The following is a 27,769-nucleotide window of genomic DNA, read 5'->3' as shown; positions in this document are numbered from 1 at the left end:
TTTGCGTGCATCATGAATGTATGAATCTCCTGTACGTTTAGTGGGCGTGGCTCATCCGCTGACACCAGACCTGCCACCGCGTGTCGAAATGGACTGCGGTGTTTCCCGAACGGACTGTAAGGTCATGTGACGAGGTTTCGTGTGGCCTCACGGTGTCCGGCGTCGGGTGTGGGAGTGCTCGAAGCCAAGCGTGAGCATGCTCGGACTGTGATTGCGGGTGAGGGCGGTTGGCTCTCGGTGGCGGAAGGAGCGGGCACGCACGGCTGAACCTACTTGCGAGTTGAGGTTGGCCATTTTGGGAACGCAAGCGGGGTCGTCCTCCCCGCCGGGAAGCGTGACGTTGGGTCCGGCGGCCATGGCGTTGATGGCGAAGTCCACAAACGGACAGGGGGTGTTGAACTTCTTGTAGATGACCTGCAGAGGAGCACGAGAGGCGGACGTGGACGTGAAAGAAAGACGCAGACAGCACATTGAGCGATAAAATGGATTACAGCCGGCGCCGCCAAAACTAGGTCAGCCCGAGTCAGACAGGCCGCACGCGAACACTCAGCACGCACAATACCAGCATCACCGTAATCATCACTGGTGGAAACAAATACACGCTTTATTCCCTGAAATGACTCAATATTCAAATGTACGTCATCGAATGCATTGATCAGATATTTCCTATATTTCATTCCATGAAAACGAATACATTCATTCAAGGATCTCATGATTGACTCAAACGCAAATGTCAATTCATTGTGTTCTCATGAAGGATGGAGCAAATTCATGACAGCTTTGGAACTAAATGAATGGAATCAAATGAAAGTGCATTTATTAAATCCATTCATTCAAATGACTGCCCTGAAAATGACTTTATTCAAAAGAAAATCTACAATTATTCACTCAAATGTGTGGAAGTTCATTTTATTTTCATGACAGACTGAGGAAGATTACTTACATTTTCTTTTAGAAAAAAAAGGAAGTTTATTTCATCAAATAAAATATATTATTTAATAAATTCATTAATTAAAAAAAGACTAATTAAACTTTTATTCACTGAAAATTATTCTATAAAATATTCTATCAAACATTCATTAAAAATAGATAAATGTGTGTAAATTAATTTTATAGTCATGAAAGATTGATGAAAAGTAATTTTTTTAATTATTGATTTAAAAAACTAAATTAATTTAATCTAAATTAATCTCAATTAATTTTATTTTCATGAAAGACTAATGAAAATGAATTAAAACAAATATTTAAAACACTAAATTAATGAAATTAAAATACATTGTTTATTAAATTAATTCATTTGAAAAAGATTGAATAAACTTACATTTAATGAAAAATATTCTATTAAATATTTTACCAAACATTCATTAAAAATATATAAATGTGTGTAAATGAATTATATTAAACACTATATATGAAAACTGTTGAAAATTAAGTAAAAATTGTTTTAATTGTAATCAAATGAAAGTGCATTTATTAAATCCATTCATTCAAATGACTTGCCCTGAAAATGACTTTATACAAAAGAAAATCCAGAAATTATTCACTCAAATGTGTGGAAGTTCATTTCATTTTTGTGACAGACTGAGGAAGATTAATTACATTTTTTATTAAAAAAAAAAAGGAAATTTATTTCATCAAATAAAAAATGTTATTTCATAAATTCATTATTTACAAAAAGATTAATTACACTTTTATTCACTGAAAATTATTCTATAAAATATTCTATCAAACATTCATTAAAAATAGATAAATGTGTGTAAATACATTTTATTTTCATGAAAGATTGATGAAAAGTAACTTTAAAAATTATTTTGAGAAACTTTAATGAATTTAATATAATCAAAATACATTATTTATTAAATTCATTAATAAAAAATACAAATATATTAAACTTACTTTCAATTAAAATTATTATATTTCATTTTATATCAAACATTCATTAAAAATATATAAATGCGTGTAAATTAATTTTATTTTCATGAAAGATGAATGAAAATGAATTAAAACAAATATTTAAAACACTAAATTAATTAAATGAAAATACATTATTTATTAAATAATTAAAAAAAGATTGATTAAACTTACATTTAATGAAAATTATTCTATAAAATATTCTATCAAACATTCATTAAAAATATATAAATGCGTGTAAATTAATTTTATTTTCATAAAAACTGATGAAAATTAATAAAAAAAATTATTAATTTAATCAAATTAAAATACAGTATTCAATTCATTAATTAAAAAAATAAATTAAAATGACATTCAATTAAAATTAAAATTTTCTATCAAACAGTCAATAAAAGTATGTAATTATTGACTCAAAAGTATGTAAATTTATTTTATTTTCATGAAAGATTAATGAAAATGAATTAAAAAATTGTAAAAATGTGAAAATACTACATTTATTTAATCAAATGAACATGTTATGTATGGGATTAAATGGCATGAAAAATTATTATTTTCGAAATTCAAACAAACATTCATAAAAATGATTGACTGAAAATGTATGTAAATCTATTATTATTTTCATGAAAGATTGATGGAAATTAATTATTTTTTTATGTTAAAAATCAATTGAATTCAATTAAAATATGTATTAAATGTATTCATGAAAATTACACTGAATGAAAATGAAATGATTCCATTAAAAATGAAAACATTCATTGAAAATATTGTATTATTGACTAAACATACGCACATGCAAACATAAAGTAATTCATATATAAAATAAACAACGAATACACTTTAAATATATTAATTATATTAGACATTTCATATATCGAGCTAATACTGTATATATATATATATATATTTTGTATCATCAATTTAAATGTAAACTTTTAAATGAAAATGGATTGGAAACGTTTAATATACAGTAAAACCCAAACTAATGAAATCATAAATAAAGGATAAATGAAGTGAATACATTTCAAATTCAATTCCATGCAAATACGATGAAACGACTCCAGAGTTCTTTTGCAGTGGGACGCATGAAACGAGTAAAGAGGAGGGAGAACAGAAAAGCCTTGCTGGGAAGGTGACGGCGTCAATGTGAGCATCGGGTTCTGACGCCGAGACCGCAGTCGATGCTTTATGTCAGACCGCAATGTATCGTAGACTTACCGAGATGAGGAAGAAGACCATGCAGCTCAGGGAGAAGCCGCTGGTGTATCCCAGGTACCCTGAAACAAGGCACTTTATTAGTGTTACTACGTGTCCATTTTCCCTGTGGAATAAGGTCATAACATTATGGGAATAAAGTCAAATATTGTGGGAATAAGGTCATAACATTATGGGAATAAAGTCATAATATTATGGGAATAAAGTCCAAATATTATGGGAATAAGGTCATAATATTATGGGAATAAGGTCATAATATTATGGGAATAAGGCCATAATATTATGGGAATAAAGTCATAATACTATAGGAATAAAGTCCAAATATTATGGGAATAAAGTCCAAATATTATGGGAATAAGGTCATAATATTATGGGAATAAGGTCATAATATTATGGGAATAAAGTCATAATATTATGGGAATAAAGTCCAAATATTATGGGAATAAGGTCATAATATTATGGGTATAAGGTCATAATATTATGGGAATAAGGTCATAATATTATGGGAATAAGGTCATAATATTATGGGAATAAAGTCCAAATATTATGGGAATAAGGTCATAATATTATGGGAATAAAGTCATAATATTATGACAATAAAGTCCAAATATTATGTTAATAAGGTCATAATATTATGGGAATAAAGTCCAAATACTATGGGAATAAGGTCATAATATTATGGGTATAAGGTCATAATATTATGGGAATAAGGTCATAATATTATGGGAATAAGGTCATAATATTATGGGAATAAAGTCCAAATATTATGGGAATAAGGTCATAATATTATGGGAATAAAGTCATAATATTATGACAATAAAGTCCAAATATTATGTTAATAAGGTCATAATATTATGGGAATAAAGTCCAAATACTATGGGAATAAGGTCATAATATTATGGGAATAAGGTCATAAGTTTGTCCAAGTTTGACTCACCTAGCTGCTTCATGAGCGCCAGCGGCAGGATGATGGCGATGGACACGATGATCACGAGGTAGTTGCCGTTCAGGTACCATTCACTGCACACACAAACACAAAAGGCAAGGTTTGTGTACCCGATGTCACGTGGCAAGTCGTGCCACTCCTGTAACGAAGGCAGATGTTGGGGAAGAAAGGGCACGTTTGGCACCAAGTGGCACGTGTTGCTGCCAACACAAGGGGATATTTTTAGATGGCGTCACTGTGGGGGTGAGTCATTCTTCTCCTCTATCAAGTGGGAAAATTGCATAGATACAACATCTGTTGGCCTCCCGCTATCTTGTCTCTCCTGCGTGAACACACACACACACACACACACACACACACACACACACACGTGCGCGTACGTCTCAAAAACGTAGAGGCTCATCTATTCCGTTGACATCCTGCCCTCTGGCCATCTGGTCCACGGACACAATCTTTCACTGATTACACCACACACACACACACACACACACATACACACACACGCACACACACACAGACACACACGCACACACACGCAAGCCTAGAATGTGTTATAAAGGCACAGATGCACAAATACATGCCTGACACATGCAGTATACCCAAGGGTCTTACAAACTCAGCAGGGGATCAAATACTTCTTTTCCCCACATACTATTTGCCATCCAAGAAAATGTACGTGTTTCTTTAATGTGTGTGTTGCTGTAAATGTGTTTCTGGAATGTGTGTGTGACATGAAATAACACCCCCAAAGTCACCTTTACACTCCTATTACCCAATATAGTAGACATAATACGAGAAAATAAAACACTAATGACCTTCTAAATACACTTTTTAACATGATTAGAGCCCTCTAGACATGAAATATCACCCCTATAGTCACATTTACACTCCTATTATCCAATATAGAAGACATAATAAGAGAAAATAAGACACAGAAAACCTTTTTATGACTCTAACTACACTTTTTAACATGATTAGAGCCCTCAAGACATGAAATAACACCCCTATAAGAGAAAATAAGACACATAAGACATAGAAATCCTGTTTCCGACCTTCTACATACCCTTTTATTAACATTATTAGAGCCCTCTAGACATGAAATAACAGTCCTATAGTCACCTTTACACTCCTATTACCCAATATAGTAGACATAATAAGAGAGAATAAGACATTAATGACCTTCTAAATATGCTTTTTAACATGATTAAAGCCCTCTAGAATGAAATAACAGCTTTACACTCCTATTAGCCAATATAGTAGGCGTCATAAGACATAAATAAGACTTGTGCTGGTGTATGTTGCTGTGAACGTGTTCCAGTGCTACGGAAGCTGAGTGGGGGGGGGGGCTGATGCCTGGGGTTTGGAGTTGAGTTTTAGCTCGACGTGGGGTACGGCCGTGACAGTAGCCCGTGGTAGGGATTATTGTGCCTGCTTCAAGTCCGGTGCTTGTGTGTCTCAAGCAACATTGCAGTAATTTTACTGCCACCTAGTGGCCAATGTGCAATACTACACATCATTCTGAATGCCTTATATGTCTATTTTACTTCATTTAGCCATTTGTATGCTTAAAATGCTTCATTTCGGGCAAAAAGATGTAGAATTTGTTGAAATGTGCATATTTTTGGACTAATAATAGGCCGTATTCAACCAGGAAACAGCATGATTCATTCATACATTTGTGGAAAAATGAGATGGAGGGAAGGCGCCAAGTTTGAAGCGGCGAGGAACGATGTACATTATTTCCTTCGGGAAAAATTGCTTCGGTTTTTGTAGCTTTCAGTTTTCGTCGGGCTTCATGAGGAAAACTGAGGTTCCACTGTGTACAGTGTTCCTTCGCTCCAGTGCGGTTCGCTTTCGCAGATTCGTGGTTCACTTCTTTTGCCAGCCAGACTGAATCAACAGCGCCTCTGCTGGCTGCAGCCAAGTACTGCGCTCCACTGCTTGGGTGATTTAACAATGGAACCACTGATGAACCTTGTCCAAGCAGAGCTTCTAAGTGGGCTGAGGGGGTAAAACATCACACTCCAACTCCCAAGGACGCCAGCGTTGTTTGCGTGCGCGGCCACCTGCACTTGGCCACTGATATCCGACGGTTTACATTCTGCACCCATGCAGCGTAGCTGTGTTTTCATGCGAGAGCTTCCCGGTTTGGGCCGTGCTGCTCTCCTCCTCCGGGGGTTTACTATCACAGCTGTTCACCAGCCAGCTGCGCAGCACGTCCAACTGGCATGAGAGGGAGAAGGATACACAGCTTTGCCCGACGTGTGAAATGACAACACGGTGCCGTTAGGTGTTCACGACTTGCTATTAGTACCCAAAATGCCAACCAACGATGGATTCTCGCTTTATGTGAGGTCAAATGATTTGATGGCTTACCCTGCAGGCTTGTCCACCTTGAGGAAGGCCTGGATGACCAGCGGGAACTCATACTTGACGATGTACAGGTAACTGGACATGGCTGCGAATGTGAACGGGCACAAGGTGAGAGGTCAGCTAGAACACAAGAAACGTGTGACCTCACCTCCGATGTTCTGCAGCGTGATGGCGATGCCTGCCGCCATCTTCCCGGGAGTGCCAAACGCTCTGTAGCCCAGCTGCTCATAAGCACGGATACCTTCAACACAGTGCAGCCATGAAATAGATGCAAATGCAGCAGATTGTGCCGGAACGCGCACGACTAAATCAGGGCTTTCAAAATCGTGAGCCTCCCCTTTAAAAGGAAAAGTGTACTTTTTGGTGGGAATTTTTTATGCGAGACTTGAACACACGTCTTTCTCAGCAAAAATAGAAAAATCAGCAGCAACTTTACAAGAATAAAGTCAAAATACGAAGAGAAAAAAAATCTAACAAAAAAAGTAATCATTTTAAGAGAATAATGCCGTAATATTATGAGGGAAAAATGACGTCATTTTAGCAGCATATGTTTTTTTTTTATTGTAATATTATGAGAAACACAACAAAATCAAGTTGTAATTTTTGGGAAATTAGGCCGGGGAAAAAGTTAGACTATTATGGGAATAAACTCAGCATATTATTTTAAAAAGAACAAATATTATTTAAGAAAAAAGCTGAATATTATGGGAATAAAGTCAGAATATTATTTTTAAAAAGAGCAAAGATTATTAAAGAAAAAAGCTGAAATATTTTGGGGAAAAACCCAGCAAAAATGGAAAAATCAGCAGTAACAAAAATAAAGTCAAAATACAAAAAAAAAATAGAACAAAAAAAGTTATAATTTTAAGAGAGTAATGTCGTAATATTATGAGGAAAAAATAACGTCATTTTCGCAGCATATGTTTTTAAAAACAATTTTAATATTATGAGAAACAAAACAAAATAAAGTTGTAATTTTGGGGAAATTAGGCCAGGGGAAAAGTTAGAATATTATGGGAACAAAAGTCAGAATATTATTTTTAAAAAGAACAAATACTATTTAAGAAAAAAGCTGAAATATTTTGGGAAAAAAAAAGCAAAAATGGAAAATCAGCAGTAACTTTACAAAAATAAAGTCAAAATACAAAAAAAAAAAAAGTAACAAAAAAAGTTATAACTTTAAGAGAATAATGTCGTAATATTATGAGGAAAAAATAATGTCATTTTCGCAGCATATGTTTTTAAAAACAATTTTAATATTATGAGAAACAAAACAAAATAAAGTTGTAATTTTTGGAAAATTAGGCCGGGGAAAAAGTTTGAATATTATGGGAATAAAGTCAGAATATTATTTCTAAAAAGAACAAAGATATTCTTTTTTTTTTAAAGCTGAAATATTTTGGGGAAAAAAAACAGCAAAAATTGAAAAAATCAGCAGTAACTTTACAAAAATAAAGTCAAAATAAAAGAAAAAAGTTGTAATCTAACAAAAAAGAGTCATAATTTTAAGAGAAGAGTCGCATGCTTTCATTTTTCACTATGTGGCCCTCGCTGGATAAAGTTTGGACACCCCTGCCGTGGATGATGCAGCAAACAGGTAACATACTGTACGTACCTACAATACCAGAAGACTTGAGCAGTAAGTGAATTGAATATGAGGAAAGTACTGCCACCGCCGTAAGGAGGACCCTGAAAAAGACGTGCACATGAAAGGAAAGAGAATGATTAGCAGCGTTGACGTGATACACGTACTGTACGTCTTCACCCTGCTCTGCGCTTGGCCGTGTCGGCTATTGACGCAGCTGTGAAAGCCCCCTCGGCTCGCCTTTATCTTGGGATTGTTACTGCAGCTGATCAAGTTGGCTGCCCTCTGCCCTCCGCCACACTTAAGTCAACCACGCACAGCAGATGGACCTTTTCAAAAAGAACCTGCATGCAGCGCCGGGATTGACAGATTGAGGAAAATCCAAGTGTAATCTTCCTCCGTCTCGACCTGCAGGCATGTTTTATAGACTTACTTTACTCTCACTGACTGGCATTGGACGAAGAGCTTATAATGGGGGGGCCCAGATCCTCTCCATAGGGAACATGGAACACTTGGGGCCCTTTTATCACCTTATCATAAACAGCACACGCTCTAAACGTAAATACATAACTGTTTCAATATTTACCTTCGCCACACATTTTCACACATTCACTCAAATTGTGTGCTACTTCGAGTCCTAGCTAACAATGAAAGACCCCCTCATTGGAACTTCTCTTGCCTCCACATGTACATCAAAATCCTTTTATTCATAAACGTGTCATAAACATGTCTAGAGGGCTGTAATGATGTTAAAAAGCATATTTAGAAGGTGGTAAACACATTTTTTTATGCCTATGATGTCTTATTTTCTGTTATTATGTCTACTGTATTGGGGAATAGGAGTGTAACGGTGACTATGGGGTGTTATTTCATGTCTAGAGGGCTCTAATAATGTTAAAAAAAACATATTTAGAAGATGGTAAACAGGTTTTTATGTGCCTAATATGTCTTATATTCTCTTCTTATATTTACTATATTGGGTAATAGGAGTGTAAAGGTGACTATAGGGGTGTTATTTCATGTCTAGAGGGCTCTAATAATGTTAGGGAACATATTTAGAAGGTTTAAACAGCCTTTCTATGTCTTATATGTCCTATTTTTTCTTATTATGTCTACTATATTGAGTTACAGGAGTGTAAAGGTGACTATAGGGGTGTTATTTAATGTCTACACGGCTCTAATAATGTTAAAAAGCATATTTAAACCGTGGTAAACAGGTTTTTTATGCCTCATATGTCTTATTTTCTCTTATTATGTGTACTGTATTGGGAAATAAGAGCGTAAAGGTTACTATAGGGGTGTTATGTCATGTCTAGAGGGCTCTAATAATGTTAGGGAACATATTTAGAAGGTTTAAACAGCCTTTCTATGTCTTATATGTCCTATTTTTTCTTATTATGTCTACTATATTGAGTTACGGGAGTGTAAAGGTGATTATAGGGGTGTTATTTAATGTCTACAGGGCTCTAATAATGTTAAAAAGCATATTCAGACCGTGGTAAACAGGTTTTTTATGCCTCATATGTCTTATTGTCTCTTATTATGTGTACTGTATTGGGTAATAGGAGTGTAAAGTTACTATAGGGGTGTTATGTCATGTCTAGAGGGCTTCAATAATGTAAAAAAACATATTTATAGTATTTAGGTTGTAAACAGGTTTTCTATGCCACAACTACGAAAGTATTGCATTTATAAAGAAGGAATTCTACTTTGTGAAATTCCCTTTTCGCAGTGGTGTCCGGAACCAAATGAGCGGCATGAACGAGGGATTACCGTACTGAGCATTGTGATTTCGATCTCTTTATTCTTGATTTTAGCAACTTCCCTCCTTCCTGTGTCTGACATTGATTGTTTTCCAGCCAACTCTCCTTGTACTGTTGCTCTGCACACGGCAGTCCTACCACGACACCCAACACACATTCCCGTATAATAAACTAACAGCTCATCTTATGTACACTCCTCACCCAAATGTTACGCCTTCATCAGATTTTACTCAGGAGTGTATCCTAAGCCAGTCCAAGTTTGTTTTGTTTTTTTCCGAAAAATGAAAGGATGTGGGGGGACCATTGATATTACCGATGTTTCTGTTTCCACCTTCCATGGTGAGTTTTATGTTAGCCCTAGCTGTGCCTCTTGGACCTGCGTCCTTATTTTGCTGCTGTGAATGCTTGTGTGTGGTGCAGCTCCGTGTGAGCTCACCTTTTTTCTAACAACAACGTCACACGCATCACGTAACGTAACAGTCCCTCAGGCAAACATTTCAATGTGGCCCTGGGGGGCAAATAAAATTGAGCTGCGGGCTGCAAATGCATCAAGCCATCAATTCATTGAAGTCATTTTTATTTATTATTTATGATGCTTTTGTTTGCTATTTTACTTTTTTTTTTTAATTTTTTTACACTTTTATTTTTCTCATTTTTATTTCTATTCATATATTACTTTTTATGCTTATTTAAGTCATTTTATTTGTATTTATTTTATGTTTTATTCTTATTTATTTGTATTATTTTTAAAAGATGAACTGGCTCCCCCCCCTCCCAGGCTGCACTTTGGGCACCACTGAAGGCGTCATGGCGTAGCAGTGATGAACATGCTATCAAGCTTATTTTCTTCCGTCCATGCATTTTCCATACGCAGTATCCTGTTCAAGGCTGCAGGTGGGCTGGAGTCTATCCCGATAGTTGGACATCTGTGAACCGACGGCGGCTTGAGCCCACAGCAGCAGCGTGGACTGTCAGGCTAAGAGTGGGAGACAACGGCGACACGGGGTCCAGCCAGTTCATAGAGGGCAAAACTTGTCAAAACACCAGAGTCACACACCTCAGCTCAGAATAAGAAGCTTTCTGGAACACGAGGGCAAATCCTGCAGACGTGACTGCCTTGGAAAAGCACGCTTATGATGTCTTTTTCAGACTGGATGATTACAATTTGTTTTCTATTGAAAATGATGGCACAGCACAGTATGAAAATGTGGAAGTGCAGCATCTACCCGACAGCCCTGCATGGGTTCCCCGAATAGCAGCTGTTATTATTGACTAGAACACAACTGATTGCCAGCCCTCCAGATCCTTATCCTCCACTTGGCCGAACTCAAGAAGGCTCTCGGACAAAAGAGGAAGCAGCAGGGTGATGTAAAGACAGCATCGGGAGGCAATGAGTGTTATCTGGTGAGGTTATATTTAAAAAGCCGTACAAGCGCTCAAATGAGCGTCTGCAACCAATCACGACCTCCCTCAAATGACATTAAAAAGAAACCAAGCTACACCAGAGGTTCTCAAATGGTGTCCACCTGCGACCCGCATTTTCCACTGGTCATTAAGTCACAACCCACTTTATTTAAGTCATTTCGTTTATTTTGATTAGTTTTTACACTTACATAAGTCATTTTTATTTATTTCTATTTTTTTTACACTTTTATTTATGTCATTTTTATTATTTTTTTTTTACTTTTACTTATGTCATTTGTATACATTTTTTTTAAACACTTTAACTCATTTTAAAATTGTATTTATTTTTATTTATTTATTACGCTTTTGTTTTGTTTACTTTCATTTTTATTTATGTATTTAGGTTTACACTTTTATGTAAGTCATTTTTATTTTTATTTATGTATTTAAGTATATCATATATATTATATATACACATATACTGTATATATAAAATATATACATTATATAATGTAATTAAGTCATTTTATTTGTATTTATTTCAAGTTTTTATTTTATTTTATTTTATGCTTTTATTCCTATTTATTTGCATTTTTTAAATTTTTTGTTAAGTTATATTTATTTTTTTATTTTTATTTTTATTTTTTTACCCTTTTAAGTCATTTTTCATTTGTATTTATTTTTTTTATTTATTATGATTTTGCTTACTAAGTTTACACAAAGTTTACTAAGTTACTAATATTATTTTTTCTTTATTTTTATTATTCATTAATCATTTTTAGTATTATTTATTTGTAATATTTGTTTTACACTTTTAATTAGGTCAGTTGTGTTATTTTATTTCTATTTCTTTATTTATGTGCTTATGCCTTCATTTGTTTATTTTCTTTATATTTTGTATAATGGTATGAAAGTCAAGCGAAGTCAATGTATTTGTTGTTTTAAAAATCACCTGTCATCTTTAGAAACATGAACCCACTTCATGGCAAGCCTGCAGTGCATTTCGGAGGAAGCGATGAAGACATTTTGTCAAGACGCTTGTTCTAATGTCTGGCAAGACAGAAGCACATCTTGCAAGATTAAAAGATTCACGCCGCAGCATTTGCTGTCACTTTGGCTTTTTTGTGTTGTCGCCACAAAAAGGATAGTACAGAAGAAAAGGTGATGACAACCATAGAACAGAAATTTGAAACCTGAGACCTCCATTTTCCAGTGGTCATTAAGTCACAACCCACTTTTATGTATTTTTATTATTTTGTACACTTTTATTGAAGTCATTTTTATTACATATTTTTTTACACTTTTTATTTAAATGCGTGTTATTATTTTTTTTAACTTGTATTTAAGTCATTTATTAAGTTTATTTTTTAAATTTATTTTTATTATTTATTATGGTTTTATCTACTAAGTTTTTATTTTATTTATACTTTTATTGAAGTCATTTTTATTTGTATTTATTTATCTATGGCTTCTGACACTTATTGAAGTCATTTTTATTTGTATTTATTTATTTATGACTCTTGACACTTATTGAAGTCATTTTCTTTTTATTTCCTTTCAGTTTTTATTAATTGTTTTTAATTCTTATTTATCAGTATTATTTTGAAAGGATTAACTCCACAGCATTTGCTTTTACTTTGGCTTTGTTGTGTGGTCGCCACAAAAAGGATGGCAAAGAGGAAACAGAACAGCTCTTATTTCTTTATTTCTTTGTTTGTTTGTTTTGGGACTACACACTTTGTAGTTGTTTTGTTTTGATATTATCAGTGCTTAACTTCTTTTTCCGCTTGAATGCCAGTTGAGAACGTTAAAATGTACATTATTTCTTTACAAAATTATCTGTATTTATTTTTTTTTTTACTTTTGAAAATATAGGTATATATTTATTTCTTAGTTTTATTATTCTATTTAAAAACATGTATTAGTTTTTTTTCATTATTATTTATTCTTTTAAAATTCCATTTTACAAGTGCAGACCAAACCACTAATGGTTTGTGTGTGCTTCATATGATCATATCATGCTGGAGCCTATCCCAGCTAACTTTGAGCAAGAGGCGGGGTTCACCGGCCAGTTGCAGTATCGAATATAACAATATAACCATCATGCATTGCACATACTTACAAAAAGAGGACCACCCCCGTGTTGGCCATGGCGTACGCCAGTCCCAGGATTCCGCTTCCCATGATAGCGTTGCCCAAATTGAAGACGGACATCCCGAATGAGGTTTTTCCCTCAAACTGCAAGAACAACATCGCTTATGACGCAACATGCGTGCATTGCTGCTACCATCGCTGTCGCCTTACGTCGGTAAATGTCGTCGTATTCTTGTTGTCGCCGCGTGATAAGCACTCCTGGCCCTCTGGGAGGTTGGCCTCCGTGTTCTCGGTTCTGTGTGGACTTGAGGGAGGAAATAAAGAGCATGTTCAACCATTGCGACCCTCTAACGCAAAGCCAGTACACCAATGAAATAACATACGGTACGTACATACCTAACATTCTGGGGGCTGTTGGATTCCCTACAAGCATTGTAGAGAGGCCATCCATCACCCAGCGAGCGCACAATGGGAAAAGGAAGCTCAGTCACGATATAATGACACTTCGAGTATGACGCAATGACAGGGTGACGTAGCGGCTCTAACATGCTAGAGACCACATCATTAGGCTTTTAGTTCACACAATCATGCAGCTCTATCTGTTTTCCAATCAGTGTGTGATGAGAGGGTTAGTGTCTTGCTTTTAGGCACGTCACCCAGTTACATCATATTCACTCTCGCAGGGATTATGCCCTACACCCTGCAGTTATGGGCCGGTTACTATGGTGACGAGCCAGTTCATACATGATCCCGACAGCCATGCATGACCGAGTCACAGTGTTTACGTGCACTCACTTGGCTCCGTCTTCCGCAGGCGATGTTTTGGCCGAAGCGGTGATCTCATCCCCCGTCTCGTGACCCTTCCCGTTAGGAATGGCATTCATCTCAGCAGGGGCGCTGTCCGCGCTCTCGGCAGGTTTGTCCTCACCCATGTCTTGTCTGCCGCCCGGATGACGGATGTCGACGCAAAGGACGCGGCTGCAGAAACCCCTTTCAGTTGTGGCTGGGGGGATACGCTTCTTGTTTTCCGCAATACGATCTGGGGAAGGAAAATGATCCATATTGGTACATTGGATCAAGCCATTAAGGTCAATAATAATTCATATTAAATGCAGTTACTTGGAAATATTAATAGGAATACTGCGCATTAGTAATAATAGAATTGTAGCTAATAATTAATTTTTTTTTACATTTTCCGCATCAAATTTTTAAAAATTATTGCAATATTTAATATTATTGTAATATTAACTGTTAACTGTCTTTAAAAAAAAATAAAATTAAAAGTAATTTTTAATATTACCTTTCAAAAATATAATAAAAATATTATTTAAAAACTATAATAAAAATAAAAAAATCTAAATCTAAATCTGACAGTCTTTGGTTCTTTTTGTGTTGTCACCCACTCTAGCCTGAGATAACGAGTTATGGTAGGTCAAACTTAAAGGTTGTAACAAAATTACAAAATAGAAATGAAAGATCCATCCATCCATCCATCCATTTTCTATACCGCTTCTTCCTCATTAGGGTTGCGGGGGAAATTAAAGATGATAGTCTTTAATTTAAGATAGTCTCCAGTTTTTGGTACTTGTTGTAGTCCCACCCACTCTACTCTACTCACGTCAGGGCTGTCCAGCTGTCCTTTGATATTTATAGTAAAAAATATATATCATAAAAGACAACATATACATATAAATGCATTATACATATAGATACTGTGCATTTAAAGACAAATCTTGAGTTTTTATTAGGTATTAACGTCAACATTTTAGCCTTTTCTACTTACTCTCGACTTTTGTTTTTTGTTTATTTTATTTCTGCAATGAGCCACGTTCCACAAACGGCCCCCGCGCCACACTTTGGACACCCATGCGTGTTTTGCCAGGAAGCCGAGTGTGTCCAAGCTCTGCCTTCTTGGCTTTGTTGGTCAGGAGCTGGGTTGAATTGTGGAGGGTTTTTTACAGCTTTCAGACATGCATTTCATGGTGTTGTGGAGGTGGAGCTCACTCCCACTCGCCTGCTCGGCGGATTCTTCACCTTTGCTGAAGGCTTGTATTTAATTAGCCCATAAATGCATGAAACAGTTACATGAGCACCCTTACTCGCTAAATATAGCAACAATGTTGCTAAATTGTCAACACGGATCTCTTATATGTATGAGGTGTGTTATGAAACGGAACCGGTGATCGCCGGTGATCTCGCGACCCCCTAATGAATGGTAAAAAAAAAGATAGTTGAGCTTAAAAAGTATATCAAATAACTGAAATGAAAATAAACTGGCTGGCGACCAGTGGAGGGTGTACCCCGCCTCTTGCCCGAAGTCAGCTGGGATAGGCTCCAGCATACACCCTGAGGATAAGCGGCGTAGAAGATGGATGATTGGATGCAGTATTATTACACACTGCAGGCAAAGTTAAGACATGTATTCACCAAGCTTTAATAGGAGATGAAAATCTAGACAGCAAAATAGATTTCCTTATTCAAAATGAAGCTTTATCAGCATCAAAAAGGGGAGGGGAACAAATGCAACAGCGGCCAATGAATAGATGTTTTGGGATCATAATTGACACGTTAAGTGACAGGTCTCGGCACAGAGGAAGAAGAGACTTTCACTTAAGTGTGAAGGGGGGGGGGTTCAGAAAGGCTCCTGTGACATGGTTCTCCTGCAGGCTGCACACCAAAGGCCCCCCAGCTGGCTTCCACTGAATGAAGCCTTTTGCTGTGTGCCGCATAAGCACTTCTGTAGGCCATAACGCAGGGTGCCCCCCCCAACACGAAGAGGAGAACCAGCTAGGACCAGCTACCAACCAGTTTCAGCTGTCTCCGTTTTGTCTTTACGCTTGACACTTTTCTCTCGGTTCTCTTGTTTATAGAGGAGGGTTCAATGGAGCAACAATGGGGGGGTATGTAGCACCATTCCTGGCAAGCACTCAGCTGTCCTTGACACCCCCGCCCCCCCCGCGGCAGGGTTCTTCCGCTCCACAGCCTTTGCTTTAATGTATCTTTGTGTAATGTTAGCACAGCAAAGCAAGTGAGAGGTGAATCCCAGCTAGACTTCATCCATCATTCCTGCGAAGCCGCCCTACCGACGGCGTTGCTGCACAGCCGGGCCTCTCCGTGTCTGCGGCTAAACCCGGGCAACGTGGTCGAGCGGCGAAGCACAGTGCACAATGGCGCATGTTGTGCGGTTTCCTGGGAACAGGTTGGGTAACAGTGGTACTATTGTGCCAGGCATCATTATACCGCCGGGGCCCCCTTTGGCTGGAGTTTGCAAGGCCACTTGAGAAAAAAAAACAAAAAAAAACATTATTTTGCTGAGCTCTAATTGAAAAGCCGCCACCTTGGATTCAGCAAATGCCAGGGTCCTTTATCCCAGCGCAGTTGTGGCAGAGTTGCTGACGGCAGCGATGGCCCCTCACACGGGACAAATCACTGCACAGAACCACCCTGCCGCTCACGGGGTCTACAAATCTCAAGCAGAGGAGGGGAGGCCGCTCGGGGACAATAGTCGATGGGCTGTCCGGCGACAAGGGTCCCACCTCAATGGCCTCTGGCGACAGAGCTTGAAACAACGGCGCTGATTGGTGGTAGTCGTAGCTCCTACAAGCATTGTGAGGGAACAGACGGGACGTCGACCTGTCACTCACCCGTAAGGACACGCCCCCTCAGTCGGAGCGAGCGCCAGGTGTTTATTTCTCTCGTCTTCCTACACAAGTACTAAAGTCTCACATTTCATGGAACTCATGTTTCCCGCAAAGACCCGCAGCTCCGCCAGCACTCGTGCGCCCCGCACCACCATGCAAGACACATTTATCTTGCTACTCGCTTGTTTTGACGAGTTTTAGTGGATAGTAAATCTATACTGCAATAGAAGCTGTGCACTGACTACTCTAAAAGTACAGTAATCCCTCGTTTATCGGGCTGAACTGGTTCCAGACCGACAGTGATGAGTACAGTGGTGGGAAAAAGTGTTTGCCCCCTTCCTGCTTTTTTATTTTTCTGTCTTTATTGGTGACACTTAAATGTTTGAGATCATCAAAAAGATGTAAATATTAGTCAATGACAAAACAACTGAACACAAAATGCACTTTTTAAATGAAACTTTTTATTATTAAAGGAGATAAATCCAAATCTATATGGCCCTGTGTCAAAAAGAGATGCCCCCCCCTCCCCCCCAAAAAAACATAACTTAAGTGAGATTAATTGTGATCTATCAGTGTGGAAAAGGTTATAAAGCCATTTCTAAAGATTTGGGCCTCCAGCCAACCACAGTGAGAGTCATTATCCACAAATGGCCAAAACATGGAACAGTGGTGAACCTTCCCAGGAGTGGCCGGCCAACCAAAATGACCCCAAGAGAGCAGCGACGACTCATCCGAGAGGTCACAAAAGACCCCACAACAACATCCAAAGAACCGCAGGCCTCTCTTGCCTCAGTTACGGTCAGTGTTCATGATTCCACCATAAGAAAGACACAGGGCAAAAACGTCAGCTAGCGAGCTAACTAGTTAGCCTCTCCAATGAACTTATTCTGAACTTATGAAAGTGTTTCAAACGGAGTGGGCAAGAAGGACAGAGAAGCCAAAATCTTACCACTTCCACACCAAATGAGAGGAGAACCTTTTTTTCATTTGATCTGGGCCCTGCTGGCTCAGTAGCCAGTCCTCATGCAGCATGAAAGGTAATTATTGATTGATTGATTGAAATGTTTATTTTGAATGTTTGAATCAGGCCCAAAACAAAAGCACAGTTTTCCTCTCAACATAATAATAATGTAAATAAATTAGAATAAATGAAAAAAACATAATCATTTATATATTCGAAAAGAGAGAGAAGTAAAACTTATTTACTCCCACTCCCTGTCCTTAAGCAAATATCAACTTCCTTCCATCGCCAACACATACAGTACAGTGTATATACACCCATACACACACATGCTAGACAGTATATCCTTGTATAGTAGCACATATAATGTACCATACAGGCAAAGTGCACACAAATACAAAAATAAATAAATATAATAACCAAAAATAAATAACACATTTGCGCATAAATCACCTAGTGATTGGCCACACCTCCTTCATGCTCATTCCTTTTAAGGATCATATTCTGGTCCGATACCCCATACTCCTGGAGTACTCCCCACAGAATTCCTCGAGGAACACGGTCGAATGCCTTCTCCAAGTCCACAAAACATATGTAGACTGGTTGGGAAAACTCCCATGCACCCTCAAGGACCCTGCTGAGCGTGTAGAGCTGGTCCACAGTTTCACGACCAGGACGAAAACCACACTGCTCCTCCTGAATCCGAGATTCAACTATCCGGCGGATCCTCCTCTGCAGAACTCCTGAATAGACCTTACCAGGGAGGCTGAGGAGTGTGATTCCACGATAGTTGGAACACACCCTCCGTCCCCCTTCTTAAAAAGGGGAACCACCACCCCGGCCTGCCAATCCAGAGGTACTGCCCCCGATGTCCACGCGATGCTGCAGAGTCGTGTCGTTCTCCATGGCTTCTCCGAACTCCTCCCATGTCCGAGTTTTTGCCTCAGCGACTGCTTCCGGAGTCCCATGAGCCAAAAAGGCCCGATAGGACTCCTTCTTCATCTTGACGGCATCCCTCACCACTGGTGTCCACCAACGGGTTCTGGGATTACCGCCACGACCGGCACCAACCACCTTACAGCCACAGCTCCGATCAGCTGCCTCAACAATAGAGGCACGGAACATAGCCCATTCAGACTCAATGTCCGCCACCTCCCTCGGAACATGGTTGAAGCTCTCCCGGAGGTGGGAGTTGAAACTCCTTCTGACAGAGGACTCTGCTAGTCGTTCCCAGCAGACCCTCACAATACGTTTGGGCCTGCCAGGTCTGACCGGCATCCTCCCCCACCATCGGAGCCAACTTACCACCAGGTGGTGTTCAGTTGACGGCTCCGCCCCTCTCTTCACCCGAGTGTCCAAAACATATGGCCGCAAGTTCAATGATACAACCACAAAGTCAATCATGGAAGTGCGGCCTAGGGTGTCCTGGTGCCAAGTGCACATGTGGACACCCTTATGCTTGAACAAGGTGTTCGTTATAGACAATCTGTGACGAGCGCAGAAGTCCAATAACAAAGCACCGCTCGGGTTCAGATCGGGGGGCCGTTCCTCCCAATCACGCCTCTCCAGGTCTCACTGTCGCTGCCAACGTGAGCATTGAAGTCCCCCAGCAGAACAAGGGAATCGCCTAAGGGAGCACTCTCCAGTACTTCCTCTAGAGACTCCAAAAAGGTGGGTATTCTGAACTGCTGTTTGGCGCATAAGCACAAACAACAGACAGGACCCGTCCCCCCACTCGAAGGCGGAGGGAAACTACCCTCTCGTTCACCGGGTTAAACTCCAACATGCCAGCCACAAGCCGGGGCGCAACAAGAATTGCCACCCCTGCCCATCGCCTCTCACTGCTGGCAACGCCAGAGTGGAACAAGGTCCAACCCCTCTCAAGAGGACTGGTTCCAGAGCCCTTGCTGTGCGTTGAGGTGAGTCCGACTATATCTAGCCAGAACTTCTCAACCTCATGCACCATCTCAGGCTCTTTCCCTACCAGAGACGTGACATTCCATGTCCCTAGAGCTAGTTTCTGTAGCTGAGGATCGGACTGCCAAGGTCCCCGCCTTCGGTTGCCACCCAGCTCACTCTGCACCCAACCCCTTTGGCCCCTCCCACGAGTGGTGAGCTCATTGGACGGGGGACCCATGTCGTCTCTTCGGGCTGTGCCCGGCCGGGCCCCAGCATCGTCAGCAAATAATACAAAATGCATTAGCTCAGAAACCTTGTACATATCATTGATATACAAAATAAAGACTTTGGGGCCCAATATTGACCCCTGGGGAACACCACAAACAATGTCCAGACATGATGAGGAAAAATCACCCAACTTCCAAACTGTTTTTGTCCGCTTAAATAGCTTTTGACCCAATCAAGCTTTCTAGTTTACTGATTAAAATGTCATGATTGATGCTCTCTTTACATCTATGAACACCCCTGCCGCATATTTCTTATGGTCCACAGCATTTGTAGTTAGTTGTATTGCTTCTGTAACGTCATCTAACATCATGCCTCATCACATTACTGATGCCTAGTGACCACAATACTACATACAACTTGTCTTTTTATATATTTTTGGACTAAAAGTAGGCCATAATCTACCACCAAACAGCATTCATTCTTTAATTATTTTTTCCAAAACACGATATCGTGAGGGAGCAATATTCAAACCGCGATACAGCGAGGGACGACTGTAGATATTTCATTGGGCGTATGAATTATTCCCGGATTTTGGCCATTGGCTGGTAGGCGTGGAATGTATCTTTATTGCCCCTGAAGAACACTGGAATAAAAATGGTTTCTGAAACACGAGGGGTATCGGCACTTTTGCCCGTTACTGTATGATATGTGATTCAAATGCAAATCTCTCATGCAGCAAATGATCGGTGGAGACTAAAATGTGCGCACATCTGCAGGAACTTGTTGCCAAGATCATTCATTCCCAAGCAAAAAGCAAGGGCTTCTCCCTCACTCTCTCTTCATTTATTTTTTCTAAATGCGTCATCGAGCGCTGCGGAACACGAGCAGACTGACAGGATGCGCATAAATCCTTCTCAGCCGTCGGTTTGTGCCTCACAAGTCAATAGGAGACAACTAGAATAATCCCCTAGCTAGTGATGAAACTATAAAGCGGAGTCTTTAGTGCTCTCCGCTGGTGAGTAAACGACACACTGTGATGGCGTTTGCGGGGGTGAAAGAGTCTTTTCATGACGACAGGCGAGCCCCGTGATCCAAATCCTCACCTCAGTTTGCCAGCGCATTTCGATTCGGCCCTGATGACGCAAGCTATTGTGCTGAGAGACGTCAGCTCCGGGGCGGTTTTGTTGATTGTTATTCCTCAAGTGACACCTGAGCAGACTGTGATTCACCCAAAGACAATCATGACACGCACGACTTTGTTCCCACTTGACGCATGACGGCAATCGCTGAATGCCGTTGTTGTTGCCGTTGGATGGAGTACAAATCAGAGGCAAAACATCACACAAGCGTGATGCTTACTTTAGATTTGTGAACGGCACTACAGCTGCCAAAACGCTCCAACGCCAAGCAGCAACTCATGCAAAGTCCTGCCTCTGATCAGAAAGAGATTTCCTGCAGATTAAGAGATTAAAAAAGCCACCATTTTACTGATGAGCAGCTAATAGAATCCATCTGGGATTTTTTGGTGTTTTATTGCAAAAGGCCGGTTTGAAGATGCATCTCGCAGGAAACCGGGATCAAATCTCTCAGGCCCTTCCGCACGTCCTCGCTTGTGTACCAACAGGCGAGTGACTAGCCCGGCTTTAACCCCGCGACGTGTCGGACACAATGTGCCAATGAACACCGCAGCATACATGATGGCACACCCCTCCATCGTCCATTTACATCACTACACCCGCCAAGCGCATGGTAATGTTTTTGCTGGCGTTCATCTGTTTCTTTGTGTTGAAAATAACTTGAAAAGTTCTGAATGGATTTGGATGACATTGTCATGAACTGGTGGAAATGGGATATAGAAGAACTGGTTACATTTTGCGGCCGATCCGAATCACCGTCTAGATCCAGGAATTTTTTAAAGGATTCTTTAACATTGCGAGATTTGACCATTTGTGCATATAAGGCCACAAAACAATGGTCACTTGGGAAAAAAAAGTACAGGACAAGTTTCCAACAGGTTCTACAAAATAGAAATAAAAGGCCAAAAAATGTAGGATTATTATTTTGGTGTGAATCCCAATATGGGGGGGGGACCATGGTGCTTGGCGGAGGTGTGTGCTCTCTAGTTACAAAAGTGAATGGCATGGTTTTTACTGTTGCGCTTCACTTGTAAGGTACGTGTAAGCTAATTGATACGCTTAACAAATTCAAAATAAACACCCAAAAAATTCCAAAAAACAATATAAATGTCCCTACCACAAAATAAAAAAATATAAATAAGTGAATAAATAAAAGAATAACAATAATATTAAATAATCATTTATTATTACAAATAATTAGAAATAATTATAAATAATAAATTAAAAAATGTAAATTAATAAAATTTTAGTGTCATTTTTTTTTTTTATTACAGCGTATGAACGCTGTTACAGGCCTAGCCTGGCCCTTTAAGAAGAATTGCATTGTGGGAAGTTGAGTGTCTATCTCTTCCCTCTCTCGTCTGTCTGCGCCGCCCATTGTTTTCTGTGTGGCTGTAGACCATTGTCAATAAGTCTCCTTCGTGCCGCCCTGCCGTGTCTCCTGTGTCATCGCTAGCTCGCTTGCTTGTTAGCTTGTAAATTAATCTTCGGCACGGTCACAGGAGTGAAATACGTGTGAGTGGCTTCATAATATCTTGTGTCCGACCTGTAGGTTGATCGTTAAAATTCAAATGAAGGTCTGAGCTTTTTGAAGGGTGCTTAAACATCAGAGAAATGTGAGAAAATGTTAATGCCTGTCTGAGAAAAGTGTATAAAGCGTACGGTGAGGGCTTTTACAGCCTTAAAACAATCATTGGAAAAATATGAAGTTGGCTACTTTGCGGATTTCACTTATTGTGGGCTATTTTGGGAACCTATCCCGATAAACAGAGGAACACTGTATATACAAACTAAATAAAATAACTACATACAAAAGCTTTCATTTGTATCAAATCTAATCATCTAAAATACCGATAGAGTCGTCCCTTGCTACATCGCGGTCCGAATATCGCTCCCTCGCTATATTGCGTTTTTTCAAAAAAGAATGAATGAATAAATGATGGCTGTTTGGTGATTGACTATGGCCTGTTATTAGTCCACAAATATTGAAAGACAAGTCATATGTAGTATTGTGACGTTAGATGACGTTACCTTTCACACTGCATGGAGACTGGATACTGAGCCAGCAGAGCCCAGCCCACATGCCGTGGCTGAGATTGAGTGGAAAAAAAGGTTCTCTCATTTTGTGTGGAAGTGGTAAGCTATTGTCTTCTTTGTCCTTCTTCTTTGTCCTTCATAAACAGGTTTTCTACACTCTCACTACTAAAATGTTTATTTTATTTACTTTTTAATTTATTACTAGCGAAACCGACCTCACAAAAACTCACTTTCTACAGTCGGGTCTGGAACCAACGAACCGCCATAAAGGAGAGATTACTGTAATTGCTTTTTTGGCACCCCGGGAGGCCACACACAGCTCCCTTAGCATCTGCCTACATTGTTTGGTGACACAGCACATAAGGCGTGGCGCATTGTGAGTGTGAGTGCGTTTAAGACGATCACTGATTACACACGGAGGAGTGGAGGTTTAGCTCAAAGGTTACTTCTCAGCTTTCCCAGCCTACAATCTCTCAGGTCCGCGGGCTAGAGGTTCAAACCCAGGGCGCTGTCCTCTACTTTTTTTCTTTTGGTCCAATTTCATTTGTTAAAATGTTTTTTTGGGGGGGGTTAGCATTTATGGTTGACATGTTTATGTCAAAACGTGTCCCAGTGAGGGCACGTAGTGAAAAATGAAAGGGTGCAACTTTGACACTTTGATATAAGAAGTCATATTTCTTTCATCTCAGCTTTGTCATACCTGGAGGTGAAAAAGCATATTATTAATATCAACTTCACTCTTGGCTTTTTTTCTCCCCATTTTTGCAGTTGTTTTTCTTTTTTAATTTTCCCAGTATTTCAATTTTCTTCTTAAATATTCAGAATTTATTCCCATAATATTCTGACTTTATTCCCATAATATTATAACTTTGCAGGGATTGCAACTTTTTTTGTTTTGTTTTTCATAATATTATGACTTGAAAAAAAAAACATTTTTTCTTTAATAATTCAACTCTATGCCACTAAAATGGCAAATGATTATATTTCTTAAAATATGATGAGTTTGTTCTCGTTAAATAACATGTTTTTTTTTCATAATATTTGGAATATTGGATCTTTTTCTTTAATATTTCAGCTTTATGCTATGAATTTGTTCTGGTTAAATTCAGAGGTTTTTTTTCTTGTTAGAATTTTTTTTTTTCCTCTTAATATTTGGACTTTATTCTTGTAAAATTACTAAATTACTAAATTTTCTTCTCATAATATTTGGACTTTATTCCAAGAATATTAAAACTTTTCCCCAAGATAATCTTCCAGAAATTACAACTTCATTTTGTTTTGCTTCTTGTAATATTATGACTTGGAAAAAAATAACATATTCTTTCTTTAATATTTCAACTCGATGCTATTAAAATGGAAAATTAATTTTCCTTAAAATATGAGTTTGTTCTTGAGTTTTTTTTTCCTTTTAGAATATTTTTTTCTTAATATTTGGACTTTATTCTTGTAAAATTACCACTGTTTTTTTTAAAATCAACTATTTCAATATATCAACTTTATTCCCATAATATTATAACTTTTCCCCAATCTAATTTTCCAAAAATTACAATTTTATTTTGTTTTTTTCTTTAATATTTCAACTCTATGCAACTAAAATGGCAAATGAATTTTCCTCAAAGTATTATCAGTTCTGGTGAAAGTTTTTTCTCATTAGAATATTTTTTTTCTCTTAATATTTTTTAATTAATATTTGTAATGAATATTATTTTATTTGTTAATATTTGTATTCTTGTAAAATTACTGCTGTTTTTCCATTTCTGCATTTTTTTTCTATTTTCAAACTATTTCAAATTTCTTCAAAATTTGATTCTCATAATGTTTTGACTTTATTCCTATAAAATATTGCTTTTATTCCCATAAAATTATAACTTTTCTCCAAGATAATATTCCAGAAATTACAGCTTTATTTTGTTTTGCTTCATGTAATATTATGACTTCAAAAAAGCATATTTTTTTTCTTTAATCTTTCAACTCTATGCTACTAAAATGGCAAATGAATTTCTCTCGTTAAATTATGAGTTTTTTTCTTGTTAGAATATTTTTTTTCTCTGAATATTTGGACTTTATTCTGATGAAATTATCGCTGTTTTTGAAAACATTTTCCAACTATTTCAACTTTCGTCTTGTAAATTTTTTTTCTCACAATTTATTCCCATAATATTAGAACTTTTCCCCAATCAAATTTTCCAAAAATTACGAAAGTATTTCATTTTGTTCCGTGGAATATTACATATAAAAAAAACCCAAAACGTTAATATTTCTAAAGTATTCTGATTTTTTTTCCAGTGGTCAATGAAAAACAAGCTGCAGGCCAGAAAAGGCCCCAGAGCCGCACGTTGGACACCTTTATCTGCTTGATTGCTAAGATCATACTGCTCACAGCATTGCTGGATACCACAAGACTGACGACAGCCCTTGTTTGACCCCTAAGGGCCACCAAGCAACAACAGAACAGACTCTGTTTCCTTCACGTCGTCATTTCTCAAGTAAGGTTTCGCTGCGAGGACAAAGGCTGCGTGTCCAGTGAGCCGACACAAAGGAGAGCGGCGACACCGCCACAGAGGGAAGCGTATGCCCCTACGGTAGTCACAACAATGGGCAAGCTTGAAACCTGCCAACTGTTGCATAATACCAGAGCTGTCCTCCCTCGGTCATGTGCACCCAAAACAAAGTGCCACCCTCTGTTGGCATCCGCCGCTGGTCCCCCCGCTCATCGCACGGATGCAAGGAGAAGAAAGGGTGCACGATGGGGGCGAATGGATGCGTCCAGCTGGAAGCAGAGCTTGCACAGTGTGTGTGTGTGTGTGTGTGTGTGTGTGTGTGAGACCACCTTGTTGCTGCTGCTGATTGTCACGTGGGGGTCCCCGAATCCGTGACTGCTATGAAGCTTGCTAGCACGGCAGGCCTTTGCCCCTTTTGGATATTAACGGTAATCTTTTGGAGTTTGTCTGTAGCCTTTGTGAGGGAGCAGTGACCTTTGACCGCATAATTCTCATCAGCTAATTACGTTTCAGAGATACTTTATGTTTACACGGAGGAAGGAGTAAAACATCTTGAGATGGGTAAGGCTCAAAAGTAATGAGTCATGATCAATGGAAGACATCTGCTAGTTTTTGGCATTACGTAGCCCCACTGAAAAGGAAATACTGTAATCCCTCGCTCACGGCGGTTCATTGGTTCCAGACCCGACCACGGTAAGTGAATTTCCAAGAAGTAGGATTAAATATTAATGAATGGAATATTTTTGCTGTTAGAGCATAGAAAACCTGTTCATGAATTTCTAAATACGGTTTTTAGAGTCCTGCAGACATGAAATAACACCCCTATAGACACCTTTGCACTCCTATCATTCTTTGTTTACATCAATTTGTGCAGGCTACGGCATCTCTGCAGGGACATAACAGACCGCCACTGCTAGCATAGCAAGCTAGCAGGATAACTAGCTTTAGCCTCTCCAATTTAAGCCTCGGTACCAACACACCGTGCGTTTTTGGGAAGGCCTGAAAACGTGGGGAGGGAGTGGCAAGAGCAGGGAGCCCTGCTGATAAAACCAGCATAGACCAGCATGGATATGATGCTGGTCAGTACTGGTCTATGCTGGTTTAGCTGGCGGACCATGCTGGTCTATGCTGGTTTAGCTGGCGGACCATGCTGGTCTATGCTGGTCAGTGCTGGTCTATGCTGGTTTGGTGCTGGTTTAGCTGGCGGACCATGCTGGTCTATGCTGCTCAGTGCTGGTCTATGCTGGTTTGGTGCTGGTTTAGCTGGCGGACCATGCTGGTCTATGCTGGTCAGTGCTAGTCTGTGCTGGCGGACCATGCTGGTATGCTGGTCACCAGCACCAGCATACCAGCACGAGAACACAACATATGCTGGTGTATGCTGGTTGGGACCGCCGTCTTACTTATTCTAAACTTAAGAAAGGGTTTAAAACGGATTGGGGAGGAAGGACAAAGAGGGCAGAAACTTACCGCCTCCACACGGAATGAGAGGAGAACTTTTTTTCACTCGAGCTTAGCCATGGCGTGCTGGCTGGGCTCTGCTGGTCTCCATGCAGCGTGAAAGGTAAGGTAGTCCAACGTCATGTCTCATAAACCCAAACCTGTTTAGGACTTTCTAAATACGGTTTTGAACATTATTAGAGCCCTGTAGACATGAAATTATTCATTCTTTACATCACACTGAGCAACTCTTATGCTCTAATACACGACATGAGCGTTGTAACCAGTCCCCCCACCCCATGTTCAGTCAGCTGATCGACTGAGAAAGTGCAGATTTATGAAATAGTGAAAGTAAACACAAAATAAGTGTTCAATTACGCCTGTTTCAAAAACATACAACAGTATCTCATAACAAAAGGGTTACACAAAAGCTAATAACTTGTCTTGCCAAACACCAAAATCAAGTTCCAACCATGGCAAAATAACCACGGGGTGCATCTTCCCTCGTCCCGCTCACAGTCAGACGCAAACCAACATAAGGCCAAGCAGTGCCTTCGTGTTTTCCTTGTTAATTACCACCAACGTACGCTAACGCTGCTGCAGGACAAAGAAAACATTTCACATGGACACAGAAAAAA

General features: G+C 39.0%; 1 protein-coding gene across 3 annotated transcripts in view; it reads right to left on the bottom strand.

The window, feature by feature from the left end:
- Positions 1-27,769, bottom strand: part of LOC129186036 (sodium-coupled neutral amino acid transporter 3-like) — a 60,095-nt gene that overhangs the window by 20,040 nt on the left and 12,286 nt on the right. For 2 of the 3 annotated variants that reach the window (XM_054783838.1, XM_054783837.1), the window contains exons 2-11: positions 14,084-14,327; positions 13,685-13,711; positions 13,499-13,592; positions 13,317-13,432; positions 8,058-8,131; positions 6,591-6,683; positions 6,446-6,527; positions 4,061-4,143; positions 3,127-3,185; positions 274-414 (exon numbers count right to left, since the gene is read on the bottom strand). In XM_054783838.1, coding sequence (XP_054639813.1) covers positions 274-414; positions 3,127-3,185; positions 4,061-4,143; positions 6,446-6,527; positions 6,591-6,683; positions 8,058-8,131; positions 13,317-13,432; positions 13,499-13,592; positions 13,685-13,711; positions 14,084-14,220 — 906 coding nt within the window. In that variant the 5' untranslated portion in view covers positions 14,221-14,327. The remainder of the gene's footprint in view (positions 1-273; positions 415-3,126; positions 3,186-4,060; positions 4,144-6,445; positions 6,528-6,590; positions 6,684-8,057; positions 8,132-13,316; positions 13,433-13,498; positions 13,593-13,684; positions 13,712-14,083; positions 14,328-27,769) is intronic. The other variant, XM_054783839.1, reaches the window with a different exon arrangement.

Source organism: Dunckerocampus dactyliophorus, chromosome 8 (genome assembly GCF_027744805.1).
Source record: "Dunckerocampus dactyliophorus isolate RoL2022-P2 chromosome 8, RoL_Ddac_1.1, whole genome shotgun sequence".
Lineage (NCBI taxonomy): Eukaryota > Metazoa > Chordata > Actinopteri > Syngnathiformes > Syngnathidae > Dunckerocampus > Dunckerocampus dactyliophorus.
Note: the sequence above shows the minus strand (reverse complement) of the source record. Positions and strands in the feature narration are given on the sequence as shown.